General features: G+C 36.6%; 1 protein-coding gene across 1 annotated transcript in view; it reads left to right on the top strand.

Moving 5' to 3' along the window:
• The window catches only part of PLXDC2 (plexin domain containing 2), a 459,765-nt gene that overhangs the window by 408,104 nt on the left and 35,084 nt on the right, over positions 1-16,577 (top strand). Inside the window, exon 14 of the mRNA XM_035021516.1 lies at positions 2,417-2,577. Within this exon, the coding sequence (XP_034877407.1) occupies positions 2,417-2,577 (161 nt within the window). The remainder of the gene's footprint in view (positions 1-2,416; positions 2,578-16,577) is intronic.

Genomic DNA, 16,577 nt, shown 5'->3' with positions numbered 1-16,577 from the left:
AATCTGCCTTTGAATCCCTCTAGTGAATTTTTCATTTCAGTTATTGTATTTTTCAGCTCCAGAATTTCTTTTTGCTTTCTTTTTAGGTTTTCTGTCTCTGTATTGATATTTCCATCTTGTTCACACATTGTTTTCTTGACTCTCTCCCCATCTTCTTTTGATTCTTTGAGCATCTTCAAGACAGTTGTTTTAAACTCTATTGTACTGCCATCAGTTCTTTTTCAGGAACAGTTTCTGTTGATTTTTTTTCCCTTTGAATAAGCTATACTTTCCTGTTTCTTTGCATATTTTGTGAATTTTTGTTAAAAACTGGACATTTGAATCTAATAATGTGGTAACTCCAGAAATCAGATTCTCCCCCTGCCCTTCCCCAGGGCTTGCTGCTTTTTGATATTATTTTTGTTATTGTTGATTATCTTCTTTGTTGTTGTTGTTGCTGCTGCATACTGTCTCTATGCTGAGGATCAGCCTGAGTTGTAATCTTACTGTCTTTTCAATTCTTTTCTGAGCCATTTCCTGGGCATATGCACTCACTGTCTAATTTTCCCCCATACATGCAGTTGTTTTTGAATGTCCTAGTCTTTACTATCTAGCTCCCAAAAGTGGAAAAAGAGAAAAATGAAGTGGGGGATGGTGAAAGGAGCCCTGGCTCTTTAAATCCCTTAGAAGTTACTTCAGCCAGAGGGGGAAGGGCTTGCAACAATGGAGGAAGGTAGGAGAAACCAATGGCTCCATCTTTGTGCCTCTGTGATGACAAGCACCAATCAGTGGTCAGAACACAGATCCCTGATCTCTGGAGGACAGGGTACTTTTTGCCTGCCCTGGCTCCTGCAGGCTACTTCAGGAACGTATGTGCAGCTGCCTGCCACATGACTGAGGGGTGGAGGATGGGTAGCCACTATTATGCTAAGAGTTGACATTGACTGAAATTAACCACAATTTACAGTACAAGCCTTTCTCCTGAAAGTTGCAAGCCTTCGATAGAGTCCAAAGTGCCAAGATAATTGTCAGACACATTCTGCCAATGCAATTGTTGTCTATGTAGGGAGACAGATTCCTGATACTTCATACTCTTCCTTCTTCCCAGAATCCTCTCTGTGAGTGAATTTTTATAGAATGAATTACTGTTTAAATTGTATATTCTTTCAATAATGAATTTTAGTTATGTAAGGGAAAGCTTTAGGATATTGAGCTTTATTAGATTTGGAGAAGAATTACCAAACACCAACTATGGGTCTCAAGCAAATAACAAACAAACAATAACAACAAAAATGTAAAAGATGGGCTGGAAGAATTGGGAAGTCACGTTTCTTTGCTTTATCTGGAATTCTGTTATTGCACATTGACCGCACATTCTGAGAGGCAGTCATGTATGCTTTTTATTAGCAAAAATCTAAAATAAGATAAATAAATCAGTGTTTTTTAAATGAGGTTCAACAGACAAAAATAATGTTTAAAATAAAGATGCAAATTAGTAATGAAAAGATTAGGAATCACTGCTGTAGAACTTTTATGAATATTAAGTAATTTTCTAATGGTTCAAAAATATCAATCATAGTATGCACATAAACATGGTTACCTGCTGCACATAATTTAAGATCTTTAAATACCCGAGTAGTCATCGAAGATTGCAGAATTTTAGAACAAGAGAAGACTTTAGAGATTAGCTTTATTTGCTTTACTGCTTTGAGTTGGATAATTATCACTTTAGAAATTTAATTTCTTTTTCCTGATTCTCTAAAAATGGGTATTACAGTGGAAAACATCTCAGTAAAACTCAGACCAAATGATACTGGTTTGTGGCATAGTGGAATATTTTGATATGCTATGTGTTCTCTTCAGATGGTGATAAAACTATTTGAGGGTCATTTAGCATCCATCTGTTACTCTTTTAAAGAGCATTTCAGTTTAAAACAGATTTTGAAAACTAGCCTTTGAACTCATGCATAGACTTTCTGAAAATGCCTATCTAGCCCACCAAAAGAAGCATTATACTCTTCAATATAAAATTTCCAGAAGAAAATGAGAGAGGAACTTTCAAACAGTAATCAATTTTTCCATAGGTAAAAGTGCCAGTGGTTTAATGAGAAAAATCAAAGTTAAATTTATTATATAGTTAATTAGAGTTTTAGATTTTGCATAGTACTTTTAGAATAAAGGCTGTTAATTTTGTTTATTGAACTATAAATTAAAACAATTACAAAGTATTTTTAATCATTAATAGCATGGAATTTTCATTGCCCAAATGAAGAGTATCTAACTTCTAAAATTGGTGTCATGGAAAAGAAGAGTTGTACAGAAAGTAAAAGAAAAAATTCTAATGGTACTTTATTAAAACTGTAAACATCCCCTGTAATGAAAATGCAAACCTAAAAGCACACACATGAATGTTCTGACAGCTGTGCTGTTCTTTCAGCTTCTACAGATGACAGTGCAGCCGAGAAGAAAGGGGGCACCCTTCATGCTGGCCTCATTGTTGGAATTCTCATCCTGGTCCTCATTATAGTAGCAGCCATTCTCGTGACCGTCTATATGTATCATCATCCAACGTCAGCAGCCAGCATTTTCTTTATTGAGGTAAGTGTCAGGCATAACATATGAAAATCATGCTGATTGATGAACTCTGTGCATTTGCTAACACCACCTGTATTTAATATTCAACACATGACTTCTGCATTTTGCAGTTGCAAGCAGGCGGGTTTCACACATGCATGCACACACACACACACATATTGATAGATTGCTTTCATATGATAAATTCACTTATCTCAGGGGCTTTTAAAAAAATAAGCTATCTTGCCTTTCGCGGATCTAAAGAAAAATAGAAACCATCATGTTTTTGTCCTGTTAGACCAAGTGTGTTAATCAGCTGTTCACCTGATCATAGAAGGAAATTCACCATGTGCTGGAGGCTGCAGGACTTGGCTTAAATATATTGATCAGTAAATACTAATTGAGTATTGGCTGGATTCATAATACAATATGGTGGGCCTGCTCTCAAGATGCTCACAAGCCATTTAGGAAAAATATAGCTTTCACTACAAAATAACAATAAGCTATAACAGGCATAACCAAAAGATAATGGTATGTGCCATCACTATTTTGTGTAATGGGTGTATATTTATATGTTTGCATATGAATGTGCATGCACATGTGGGCACACACACACACACACTCAGCCACAAAGGGAACACTGTGCTGAATTGGTGTTCTGTCTTCATATACAGAATGTAGATTTAGTGCCAGTTCCCAAGAACAATCAGGTAGGAAGGCCAAGGGCTGTGCTTAAGGGTCTAAAGCTAAGCCCTGATGTTCAGAAGGCCTGAAATTGGGATGCTGGTAGGGCCGTGAATAAAGTTCTTGTCACATTCTCTGTCCCAGACAGTTGGAATTCCTGGGACCTTCATGTGTGCAGCTTTCATTCCAACATCTTAATGGGGCTACTGCTCTTCCAACCCCAAATAAATAGTAAAGCAATGGAGGAAATCTTCTCCCTTAGAGTTTCAAATCCAAAAATTTGAAATCCTTTCCAATTCATTGGGTGATGTACGAAAAGGTTGCTTAGAATTTTGTTCACGTGTTGAGTGAGAAATGATAATAAATTTTAAACTACAGGATTACCTTTGTCCCCTATAATAGGGAGAGATGAGTGCTAATCAACTAAATAATTGCTCAAAAATCCTATATGGTTCTCAGCTGTCTGTAGAATAAAGTGCAGTCTCCTTAGGTCGGCATTCGAGGCCTTGGCCTTCTAGATCTTGTCCATCATTTTGATTTTTATCCCATGCATCTTCCACCTGGAGATAACAATACCATCAAATTTCACTTTTTACTCTTCTCTATACACACTCCAAATTTTCCATGCCACTAGGACTTTGCTCATTCTGTTTCCTCTACCAAGAAAGCCCTCCCCTTCCATCCCAATTCTTGAGTTCAGGATCCGAACAGCCTTTGATGCCATGTACCCCATAAGCTTCCCTTAACCATCTCTGTCTGGACAGCTGGACATAATCTCTCTTCCTCCTCTGAAATTCTATCCGTCATGATTTACCTGTATCTTTCTATGGCATTTACCTTTCTGTTTCACATTAGAATTAACTATGTATATGATTTATTCCCCCCTACTAACTTAAAAATTCCTTAAGATTAGGATTAAAACAAAGTTTCCTTCAAATAAGAGGTATTCCATCAATATTTTCTGGAAAAAAAAAATCTTTTGACATTTAGCACTTCCATTAAAATTTTACATATGATGTATTCCGGAAATGGCATCCCCATTTAAAATCATAATAATTATGACATTATCAAGCATTTCATTTAGTTGGAAAGCTGTTTTTAAGTTTTGCTAATATGCTTGCTTTTCATGGAAGAAAATAGGAAACTTTCCTGGGTCATGAATGCGTTCTTCAAACAGCTGACAAGTGACAAGCTGCAAAGCTTCAGTGACTAACCAGACATCAGCCTGATGCTATAACCCCTTACTTACTGAAGGCTTTAAATGCGCTGTGCGGTCTATTTTCTGACATTGTAAAAAAGAAGATACTGTGAAATATCTGATGGTGATGGAAATGGCAAGTTGCACGGTGCAGAGGACCTAGTTCACATCAGTGCATAGCAACCCCTGTGTAAATACAAAGTGAGACTGAAGAACAGTGAAAGGGTTTTTTGGTTTTGGTTTTTGTGGGGGTTTTTTGGGCATTCATCTTAGAGATAATTTCTTTCTATGCCCTCATAACACAAAGGAAGAGACTGAAGCTCAGAGTGGTGGAATGATTTCTCCAAAGTCAAAGGGCCATAGTTGTAGGAAGAACTCTCTTGTCTTTTCACACTCAAGTAAGCAGAATCATTCCGCAAACCTTCCCTTTGCCTTTTTCCTTCCCATTGGGTCGACTGCCAATTTCTGCATAAATCACTTCCTCTTTGACACCCTGCTTGCTGTCCCCATGCAGCTCACAGTGGCTGGTCAGCGGGTGATTTTTGAAGATGATAATCATAGCTTTACTATTATTAAAGCTGACCCATGTTGACAACTTCAAAACATAGACCCTTTATGACTTAACAGTTACTGACATGCTAGACCCAGGAATTTGAAGGTTTTGAATTACTAGTTAAATTAGAGTCATTGGTGCATAAAGAGATTGAATTTACCAATATTGTGTAAATTGCTTTTCATGTTCCTCATTATACTGCTATCTACTTTTTAAGTGAAATTGATGTGCTTTCTCCCATTATGAAAACAATACCTGTTCATTATAGAAAATTTGCAGACATGTAAAGAAGAAAAAGTAGAGGTCATCTTTATAGTGCCGACGTGCAGAAACAGTCACTATTACTATTTTTAATTTATTTTCTGCTGGAATTTTTATATGCAGAATTTGATGTATTCCCACTTTAGTGAACTGTGATTTCACTGAAATTCAAACTGTTATTTTTTTAAATAACATATTTTCCATTTGTAAACATTTTGATAGCTGTATACTATTCCATTCAGTGTTCATTCAGTAGCTTTTATTGATTGCCTCTTATGCTGTCAGGTGGTATTCAGAAAGCACTGAGGGCCTAACATTGCCTAGAAGTAAAAAAGAGCCTTATTGTACCCAATTTGACTATGTATTAGGTTCCTTTTGCTGCTGTAACAAATTACCACAAACCTAGGAGCTTAAAATAACACATGCTTATTATCTGACAGGTTTGGAAGTGAGAAGTCCAGAATTAGTCTCACTGGGCTAATTAGTCTCACTGGAGGTCAGAAGTTTAGAATTAGTCAAGGTGTCAGCAAAGCTAGTTCCTTCTAGAGGTTTCAGGAGAAGTTGTTAGCCATTTTCAGCTGCTAGAAGCTGCATGCATTTCTTGACTCCTGGCCCCTTCTAATCATTCCAACCTCTGCTGTCATCACATCTTCTACTACCAACTCTAAAGCCCTTTGCCTCCCTCTTGTAAGGCCCCTTGTGATTACATCAGGTTCATTTGGATAATCCTGGATAATCTCCCCATCTCAAACTCCTTAATTTAATCCCATCTACAAAGCTCATTTTTCCATAGAAGGTAGCATGGACAGATTTTGGCTATTAGGACATGGACATCTTTGGAAGGTTATCATTCTACCAACCACAAACTGCATCAAATATAAGATGCATCACACACTACCCATTAAACTGTGACAGGCCCTTGACCTATAAAACACATTCCAATTTTTGTGATATTAAAATGTTACCCAGTGTGTATCTTATGTGTTTTTCATAATGAAATCCAGATTGCATCAAATGCTTGTAGGACTTAGTCCCTGTGCTACACTGTGCACACTGATGAAATTTAATGACTTTGCCCTTGAGTGGATGGACCAGAGTTCATGCAACCAATCTTGTATTGTGGAGCATCGGGGCTCTTCCTTTTTCTTGTTGTTGTTTTTGCTATTATAATTGTCCTGTTATGAAAATAATAATGGTAACAGTGAGCATTTTTTAAATTCACTAGTGGAAGTGATTTACACTTATTACCTCATGTAATCCTCACAAAGACCCTAGGGTAAATGAAGATTATCTCCATATCAAAGATGATGAAACTGAGGCACAGCATTTAAGTAACTTGCTCAACATCATGCATTTAGCCTAGTGGTGGAGTCAGAATTGAGCCCTGGCTTAACCACTGGGCCATGCTGCCTCTCTGTGTGTAAAGGGGCTTTCCTCATGCACTGGGTAAAAATATAGGAGGATATAGATTATGGCCTTAGATTAGATTCTCAAAAGTAGAATCAAAAGAAGGAAATAAGCCATTTGATGGCACTGAAATATTGCCAAAATCATTGTCTGGAGCTGTACACCAATTTATGTAGCTATTGTTGCTCTTGTCTCGTTTTAGTGAAGGTAATGACAGTGGCTGTTATCTATGTGTTTTTTTTCTTTCAGAAAAAATACACCAGTTATTGTACATTTCATGGACACAAACTCTCTCCCTCATACAAAGTGCTTAAATGGGCTTTAGCTTTTTTTCTAAGATTTATTTATTTGAGAGAGAGAGCAGGGGGTGGGGGAGCCGCAGAGAGATAGGGAGAAGCACACTCCCTGCTGAGCAGGGAGCCTGACTTGGGGCTCGACCCCAGGACCCTGAGATCATGACCTGAGCCAAAGGCAGCTGCTTAACTGACTGAGCCACTCAGGTACCCCTGGCCTTTAGCTTTTAAACGTCATGTTTGTAGGGGTAAAATTGGGTTAAAATGGGAATTAAAATCTAGAAATACATCCTTATGTGGAATGATAAGTATATGCGACAAAAGGCAATAAAAATAACTAAAATGAAGAGAAAAGTACACGAGAGTCAAGAGTCCTTGTGATAAAGCAGGTCAGTACCTTATATATTATGCAATTAAGCAATAATTAATTTGTTCATATCCCATGTCGTCATATACAGGATCAGGTATAAGAGTTTCATTCTCCAAATACATTCAGTCTTTACTCAGTCTGGCAGAATAGTCTGTTTTTCAGGAACTTATCTTCTATTTTTCCATCATCCCCTTCACATTTTGCCCTGAACGTTTTCTTTAACTTTTTGCTAGATGATTTTCATTTTTTGTTTACCTGACTTTTCTCATTAATTTTCTTTTTTTTATTTTACTATGTTATGTTAATCACCATACATCATTACTTTTGATGTAGTGTTCCATGATTCATTGTTTGCATATAACACCAAGTGCTCCATTCAATACATGCCTGCTTTAATACCCATCACCAGGCTAACCCATCACCCCACCCCCATCCCCCCTAGAACCTTCAGTTTGTTCCTCAGAGTCCATAGTCCTCATGGTTCATCTCCCCCTCTGATTTCTCCCTCTTCATTTTTCCCTTCCTACTATCTTCTTGTTTTTAACATATAATGTATTATTTGTTTCAGGGGTACAGGTCTGTGATTCAACAGTCTTACACAATTCACAGTGCTCACCATAGCACATACCCTCCCCAATGTCCCATCACCCAGCCACCCCCTCCCTCCCACCCTCCACCACTCCAGCAACCCTCAGTTTGTTTTTTGAGATTAAGAATTCCTCATATCAGTGAGATCATATGATATATGTCTTTCTCTCATTACTTATTTCGCTCAGTGTAATACCCTCCAGCTCCATCCACGTCAATGCAAATGACAAGATTTCATTCCTTTTGATGGCTGCATAATAGTCCATTGTATATATATATATACCACATCTTCTTTATCCATTCATCTGTTGATGGACATCTTGGCTCTTTCCATAGTTTGGCTATTGTGGACATTGCTGCTATAAACATTGGGGTGCACATACCCCTTCGGATCCCTACATTTGTATCTTTGGGGTAAATACCCAGTAGTGCAATTGCTCGGTTGTAGGGTAGCAATATTTTCAACTTTTTGAGGAACCTCCATACTGTTTTCCAGAGTGGCTGCACCAGCTCGCATTCCCACCAACAGTGTAGGAGGGTTCCCCTTTCTCCGCATCCCCGCCAACATCTGTGGTTTCCTGACTTGTTAATTTTAGCCATTCTGACTGGTGTGAGGTGGTATCTCATTGAGGTTTTGATTTGGATTTCCCTGATGCTGAGTGCTGTTGCACACTTTTTCATGTGTCTGTTGGCCATTTGGATGTCTTCTTTGGAAAAATGTCTGTTCGTGTGTTCTGCCCATTTCTTGATTGTATTATTTGTTCTTTGGGTGTTGAGTTTGATAAGTTCTTTTTAGATTTTGGATACTAGCCCTTTATCTGATATGTCATTTGCAAATATCTTCTCCCATTCTGTTGGTTGTCTTTTGGTTTTGTTGACTGTTTCTTTTGCTGTGCAAAAGCTTTTCATATGAAAACACAACTGTTCAAAATCTTTGGGATGCAGCAAAGGCAGTCCTAAGAGGAAAGTATATAGCAATACAAGCCTTCCTCAAGAAACAAGAAAGGTCTCAAATACACAACCTAACCCTACACCTAAAGAAGCTGGAGAAAGAACAGCAAATAAAGCCTAAACCCAGCAGGAGAAGAGAAATAATAAAGATCAGAGCAGAAATCAATGAAATAGAAACCAAAAGAACAGTAGAACAGATCAACAAAACTAGGAGTTGGTTCTTTGAAAGAATTAACAAGGTTGATAAACCCCTGGCCAGACTTATGAAAAAGAAAAGAGAAAGGACCCAAATAAATAAAATCATGAATGAAAGAGGAGAGATCACAACCAACACCAAAGAAATACAAACAATTATAGGAACATATTATGAGCAACTATATGCCAGCAAATTAGATAATCTGGAAGAAATGGATGCATTCCTAGAGATGTATCAACTACCAAAACTGAACCAGGAAGAAATAGAAAACCTGAACAGACCCATAACGACTAAGGAAATTGAAGCAGTCATCAAAAATCTCCCAACAAACAAGAGCCCAGGGCCAGATGGCTTCCCCGGGGAAGTCTACCAAACATTTCAAGAAGAATTAATACCTATTCTTCTGAAACTGTTCCAAAAAATAGAAATTGAAGGAAAACAGAAATCAGTGGCATTCCTATACACCAACAACAAGACAGAACAAAGAGAAATTAAGGAGTTGATCCCATTTACAATTGCACCCCAAACCATAAGATACCTAAGAATAAATCTAACCAAAGAGGCAAAGAATCTGTACTCAGAAAACTAGAAAATACTCATGAAAGAAATTGAGGAAGACACAAAGAAATAGGAAAACGTTCCATGCTCATGGATTGGAAGAACAAATATTGTGAAGATGTCATCGCTACCTAGGGCAATCTACACATTCAATACAATCCCCATCAAAATGCCATCAACCTTTTTCAAAGAAATGGAACAAATAATCCTAAAATTTGTATGGAACCAGAAAAGACCCCGCATAGCCAGAGGAATGTTGAAAAAGAAAAGCAAAGCTGGTGGCATCACAATTCCTGACTTCAAGCTCTATTACAAAGCTGTCATCATCAAGACAGTATGGTACTGGCACAAAAACAGACACATAGATCAATGGAACAGAATAGAGAGCCCAGAAATGGACCCTCAACTCTATGGTAAACTAATCTTCAACAAAGCAGGAAAGAATGTCCAATGGAAAAAAGACAGTCTCTTCAACAAATGGTGTTGGGAAAATTGGACAGCCACATGCAGAAGAATGAAACTGGACCATTTCCTTACACCACACACAAAAATAGACTCAAAATGGTTGAAGGACCTAAGTGTGAGACAGGAGTCCATCAAAATCCTAAAGGAGAACACAGGCAGCAATCTCTTTGACCTCAGCTGCAGCAACTTCTTCCTAGAAACATTGCCAAAGGCAAGGGAAGCAAGGGCAAAAATGAACTATTGGGACTTTTCTCATTAATTTTCAGAAAGACACCTGATTTTTACCAAAATCTATCATATTACACAAGAACACTAACGTACTTTAAAATCTTTTTTAAAATAAGGTTTATTACCTTGAAATAAAATAGGAGAGAACAAATATTCAAATAATCACAAGCACCTTAATTTTTAATAGATTTTAATAAAACTACTATCTCTTTGGAAGAATTTAATATACCTTAGATTCTACATTAATGTTTGCTGAACATTTCTAGGCATAGATTCTGTGATTTATAATAAATTTCATTGTTGCATGTTACAGAGAACAATATTTACACTGTTACTATCACATATCACAATTTAAGATTTTTAACTAAAATGCATAAAATATAATGTAACTGAAGGTCAAGAAAATAGTATTATAAAGTGCTAACCACATGAAAAAGAATCCCTGTGAAAGGATTCTATGTGGACTATAAACAAAATGCTTTAGACTAGTAATCTTAATGAAAGAATTTATGTTGAATACTGCCCTTGATTTTTCTTAGTAGTTAAACAATGGCTGGTATTTAGACATTTATATCCAGATTTGATTGTTCTTTATTAATAAAAATGAAGATAAACAGATAAGACCCTAATGATAAAGGTGATCAATACCTTGGAAAGTAGATTCTATGAGTAAGATATTAAAGCTTTTTGTAAAGCAAAAACTTAGAATACTTCATTATGTTACCGATGCTATAAAGTACTACTGAACACATCCTTGCAGAGAAAGAAATCAGGACAAAGGGCTCATTTAAGATGATAGAGAAGAAAGCAAAAATTATAGGCACAATGCCCCTCATGTCTCACGAGGACACTGAGTCCTATATAAAGGTCTGCCTTTATATAGGATATAATTCTTACCCTGAGGATTAGAGAAAAGACAGGGTATAGAGCTGATCTGTCAATGTGGTAGCCACTAGCCTTATGTGGCTATCGAGCACTTGAAATGTGACTCCTCTGGAATGTGATGTATGTAAAATACCCACCAGTTTTGAAGTTTCAAGGAAAGAATGTATAATAGCTCATTAATAATTTCTATATTAATTACATGTTAAAAGGAAAATATCTTGGGTATATTGGGTTAAATAAAATATATTATTAAAATTAATTTGGGGGGCAGTCCAAGAAACCAGCGCAGGAAGATCCTGAACTCACCTCCTCCCATGGACACACTGAATCCACAGCTACACACTGAACAATTCCCTATGAAAAAGACCTGAAAAACTGTGGAACAGCTCCTTCACAACAAATGATAAAAGGGCCATATGGAGACAGGTAGGCACAGAGAGGCATTCTCACCAAAACCCCACCCGCAGCATGGCAACTCACACTCAGGAAGGATCTCACAAATCCAGAGCTTCTCCCTGAGGAGCAAGGGGTTTTTGCCCCATATCAGGCACCCCAACCCTTGGGACTTGCACCACAAAGATGAACTCCTAAAACATCTGTCTTTGAAAAACAATGGGGCTGCCATCCAAGAGACCCAAAAGTCTGTAGGGTACTAAGATACTGATCTTAAAGGGCTCACTCAGAGACTCATCACTCCAAGGCCCACCACAGAAGCAATTTGAAAAGCACCTAAACTATATGTGAAGGAGATTCATTTGTTAATCTTAAAGCATCTGCTGAAGGCAAAGAGCCTTTGAGACTCTCTCCAGAAATGGTGGTGCTGGTAAGCATCATTTTTTGCACTCTCCCAATACCTTGTTAGTACTGGTAGGGGCACACAATCCCTGCACTGTCTCACTCCCCTGCTAAAGCAAGCAGGCATGCCCCAGGCCTGTGCTCTCCCACTGCCTCGCTAAAGCCAGTAGGCATGCCCCACCCTTGCACTCTCCCATGAAGCCTCAATAAATAACTGGAAAAATCACGAGTATGTGAAGATTAAACAACATCTACTGAACAACCAAGGGGGCAATGGAGAAATCAAAGGTGAAATCGAAAAATATTTGAGACAAATGAAAATGGAAGTACAACATACTAAAATCTATGGGATGCAGCAAAGTAGTTCTAAGAGGGAAATTCTCAGTTCATAGTGAAACAAGCCTAACTAAAGAAACAAGAAAAATCTCAAACAATCTACCTTTACACCTAAAGGAACTAGAAAAAGAAAAACAAACAGAGCCTAAAGTTAGTAGAAGGGAAGAAATAACAAAAATAAGAGCACAAAGTAGAGACTAAAAAGACAGAAGAAAAGATCAATAAGCTAGTACTTTTGAAAAGATAAATAGATTTGACAAACCTTTAGCTAGACTTATCAAAAAAAAAAAAGAGAGGACTCAAGTAAATCAGAAATGAAAGAGGAGAAGTTACAACTGATACCACAGAAATAAAAAGGATCATAAGACACTACTATGAACAATTATACACTGGCTTAGAAGTATGGATAAATTCCTGGAAGCATATAATCCTCAAAGACTGAATCATAAAGAAATAGACAATCTGAATAGGCCAATTACTAGTAAGAAGATTGAATCAGTAATCAAAAATCTCACAACAAACAAAAGTCCAGGATAAGACAACTTCGTTGGTAAATTCTACTAAATATTTTAAGATTTAATACATATCCTTCTTAAACTCTTGTAAAAAATTGAAGAGAGGGAATGCTTCCAAACTCATTTACAAGGCTAGCATTACTCTGATACCAAAAGCAGACAGAGACACCACAAAAAAAGAAAATCCCAGGCCAATACTCCAGTGAACATTGATGCAAAAATCCTCAATAACATGTTAGCAAACCAAATTCAACAATACATTAAAACAATCATGCACCATGATGAAGTGTGATTTGTTCCAGAGATATAAGGATGGTTCAATATTTGCAAATCAATCAACATTATATACCACATTAACAAAATGAAGGAAAAAACCATACCATCTCAATAGATGCAGAAAAAGCATTTGACCAAATTCAACATCTGTTAATGATAAAAACCCTCAAAAAAGTGGCTATAAAGGGAACATACTTCAACATAATAAAGGCCATATATGACAAGCCCATAGTTAACATCATATTCATCATGAAAAGATAAAAGCTTTTCATCTAAGATGAGGAACAAGAGAAGGATGTCCATTCTTGCCACTTTCATTCAACATAGTATTGAAAATCCTAGCCAGAGCAATTAGGCAAGAAAAAGAAATAAAAGGCATACAAACTGGAAAGGAAGAAGTAAAATGGTCACTAGTTGTGGATGACATGATCTTATATATAGAAAACCCTGAAGTTTCCACCAAAAAACTGTTAGAGATAATAAACAAATTCAGTAAAGTTGTAGGATACAAAATCAATATGCAAATATATGTTGTGTTTATATACACTAACAACAAACTCTTAGAAAGGGAAATTAAGAAGACAGTCCCATTTATAATTGCATCAAAATTCATAAAATTCCTAAGAATAAATTTAACCAATGAGATGAAAGACCTATATGCTAATAATTATATTGATGAAAAAAATTGAAGACACAAATAAATGGATAGATATTCTGCACTTTTGGATTAGGAGAATTAATGATTATATTAAAAAGTCCATATTACTTAAAACAATCTAGAGATTCGAAGCAATCCCTATGTGATGTCAATTCTAAGGCATTTTTCACAGAAATAAAACAAACAATCCTAAAATTTGTATGGAATAGCAAGAGACCCTGAATAGCCAAAGCAATCTTTTTTTTTTTTAAGATTTTATTTATTTATTTGACAGAGAGAGACACAGTGAGAGAGGGAACACAAGCAGGGGGAGCGGGAGAGGGAGAAGCAGGCTTCCCGCGGAGCAGGGAGCCTGATGTGGGACTCAATCCCAGGACCCTGGGATCATGACCTGAGCTGAAGGCAGACGCCTAATGACTGAGCCACCCAGGCACCCCTAGCCAAAGCAATCTTGAGAGAGAAGAACAAACCTGGAGGCCTCATGTTCCCTGGTTTGAAATTATATTACATAGCTATAGTAATCAAACACTATGGTATTGGCATAAAAACAGACACAAAGATCAATGGAACAGAATAGAGAGCCAAGAAAAGTTAAACTCATGCATATGTAGTCAATTAATTTACATCAAAAGATGTAAAAATATACAATGGTGAAAGGACAGTCTCTTCAATAAATGGTTTTGAGAAAACTGGACAACCACATACAAAAGAATGAAACTAGACTACTGTCTTACAATACACAAAAAATTAACTCAAAATAAAGACTTGAATGTAAGACCTAAAACCATAAAACTTGTAGAAGAAAACAGGTGGTAGGCTCCTTGACAGCAGTTGGTGATGATTTTTTGAAACTGACCCCAAAAACAAAGGCAATAAAAACAAAAATAAACAAGTGGGACTACATCAAACTAAAAAGCTTATGCACACCAAAGGAAGCCATCAACAAAATGAAAAGACAACCTATTGTGAATGGGAGAAGAATATTTGCAAATCATATATCCACTAAGGGGTTAATATCCAAAATATATAAAGAGCTCATACAATCCAATAGCAAAAACAAAAATAAATAATCTGATTAATAAATGAGCAGAGGATCTGAATAGACGTTTTTCCAAAGAAACCATGTGGATGGCCAACAGGCACAGGAAAAGATGTTCATTGTTACTAATTAGGGAAATGTAAATCAAAACCACAATGAGATACCACCTCACACTTGTCAGAACGGCTATTATCAAAAAAGACAATAAATAACATATTGGCCAGGATGTGGAGAAAAGAGAACCCTTGTGTGCTGTTGGTGGGAATGTAAATTGGTGCAACCGCTGTGGAAATCAGTATGGAGATTCCTCAAAAAATTAAAAATTGAACTACCATATTATCCAGCAATTCCACTTCTGGGTATTTATCCAAAGAAAATGAAAATACTATTTTGAAAAGATATACACATCCCTACATTCATTGCAGCAGCATTTCTAATAGCCAAGATACGGAAATAACCTAAGTGTCCACTGATGGATGAATGGATAAGGAGGAATGTGTGTATATAGATGCACATATATATACACATATATGTATACATATATATGCACAATAGAATAATACTCAGCTATAAAAAATTAAAATCTTGCCATTTATGATAACATGGTTAACACTAAGTGAAAGAGATCAGAGAAAGACAAATTGCCATATGATTTCACTTATATGTGGAATTTCAAAAACAAAATAAATGAACAAACAAAACTCATAGATACAGAGAACAGAAAGGTGGTTGCCAGAAGGGAGGGAAGTTGAGAGGTGGATGAAATGGGTGAAGGGAGTCAAAAATACAAACTTCCAGTTACAAAATAAATAAATCATGGGGATGTAATGTACAGCAGGGTGAGTATAGTTAGTAATATTGTCCTGTATGTTTGAAAGTAACCAGAAGAGTAAATCTTAAAAGTTATTATCACAAGAGAAAAAATTGTGTAACTTTGTATGGTTTTAGACAGTAACTAGCCTTACTATGATCATTTAACACTATACACAAATATTGAATCATTATGTAGTACACCTGAAACTAATACAATGTTCTATGTCATTTATACCTCAATAAAAATTAATTTCACTTAGTTTTACTGTTTAATGTGGCTACAAGATAGTTCTAACATTATGTATGTGGCAAACTCTGTATTTCTATTGGATGATGCTGGCTTTAAAGAAAACCTTGCAGAGTGAAGAGGGGATTAGAAAGTCTGATGCTCTCCATATTTTTTGAAAGTAAAAAACCAAGTAATCTTTAGCACCAGGGAGAGGAGATTGTAAGCTTGAGGAGGAAGATGCTGACAAGGCTATTTGATACATTGTCTATTCACTCATTTATTTATTCAATTTTGTTGATCTCCTATTAAGTGCCTGTTACCCAAGATACAGAGATAAGCAAAAAGGACAAGAGACAATCCTTGCCCTCATGAAGCTTACATTCTGCTGGGTAGAGACAGATGATAAACATATTTTAAGCTAGGTGTGGATTTCAAGTTGAGTGTTGAGTTCAACTTGAATGCATCAAAAGATGCAACCTTTATATAATGCTTGAAGAAGAAAATGTTACATTTTTTGAACAGTATGATATTTAGTCAAATAACCAAGGATATAAGAGTTTGTGATGATCTTTATGCCTGAACTTGCAGTTTGCTAATCATCATCATCATTTTATCATTTAAGACTTTTTATAGAGTTCTAGATATATAGAAGGAAGGAGGGAGGGAGGGAGGGAGGGAGGGAAGGAAGGAAGGAAGGAAGGAAGGAAGGAAGGAAGGAAGGAAGGA

This window comes from Mirounga leonina, unplaced genomic scaffold (assembly GCF_011800145.1).
Source record: "Mirounga leonina isolate KUSES-001 unplaced genomic scaffold, KU_Mleo_1.0 Mir_175, whole genome shotgun sequence".
NCBI lineage: Eukaryota > Metazoa > Chordata > Mammalia > Carnivora > Phocidae > Mirounga > Mirounga leonina.
This window is presented reverse-complemented; position numbering and strand designations above follow the sequence as displayed.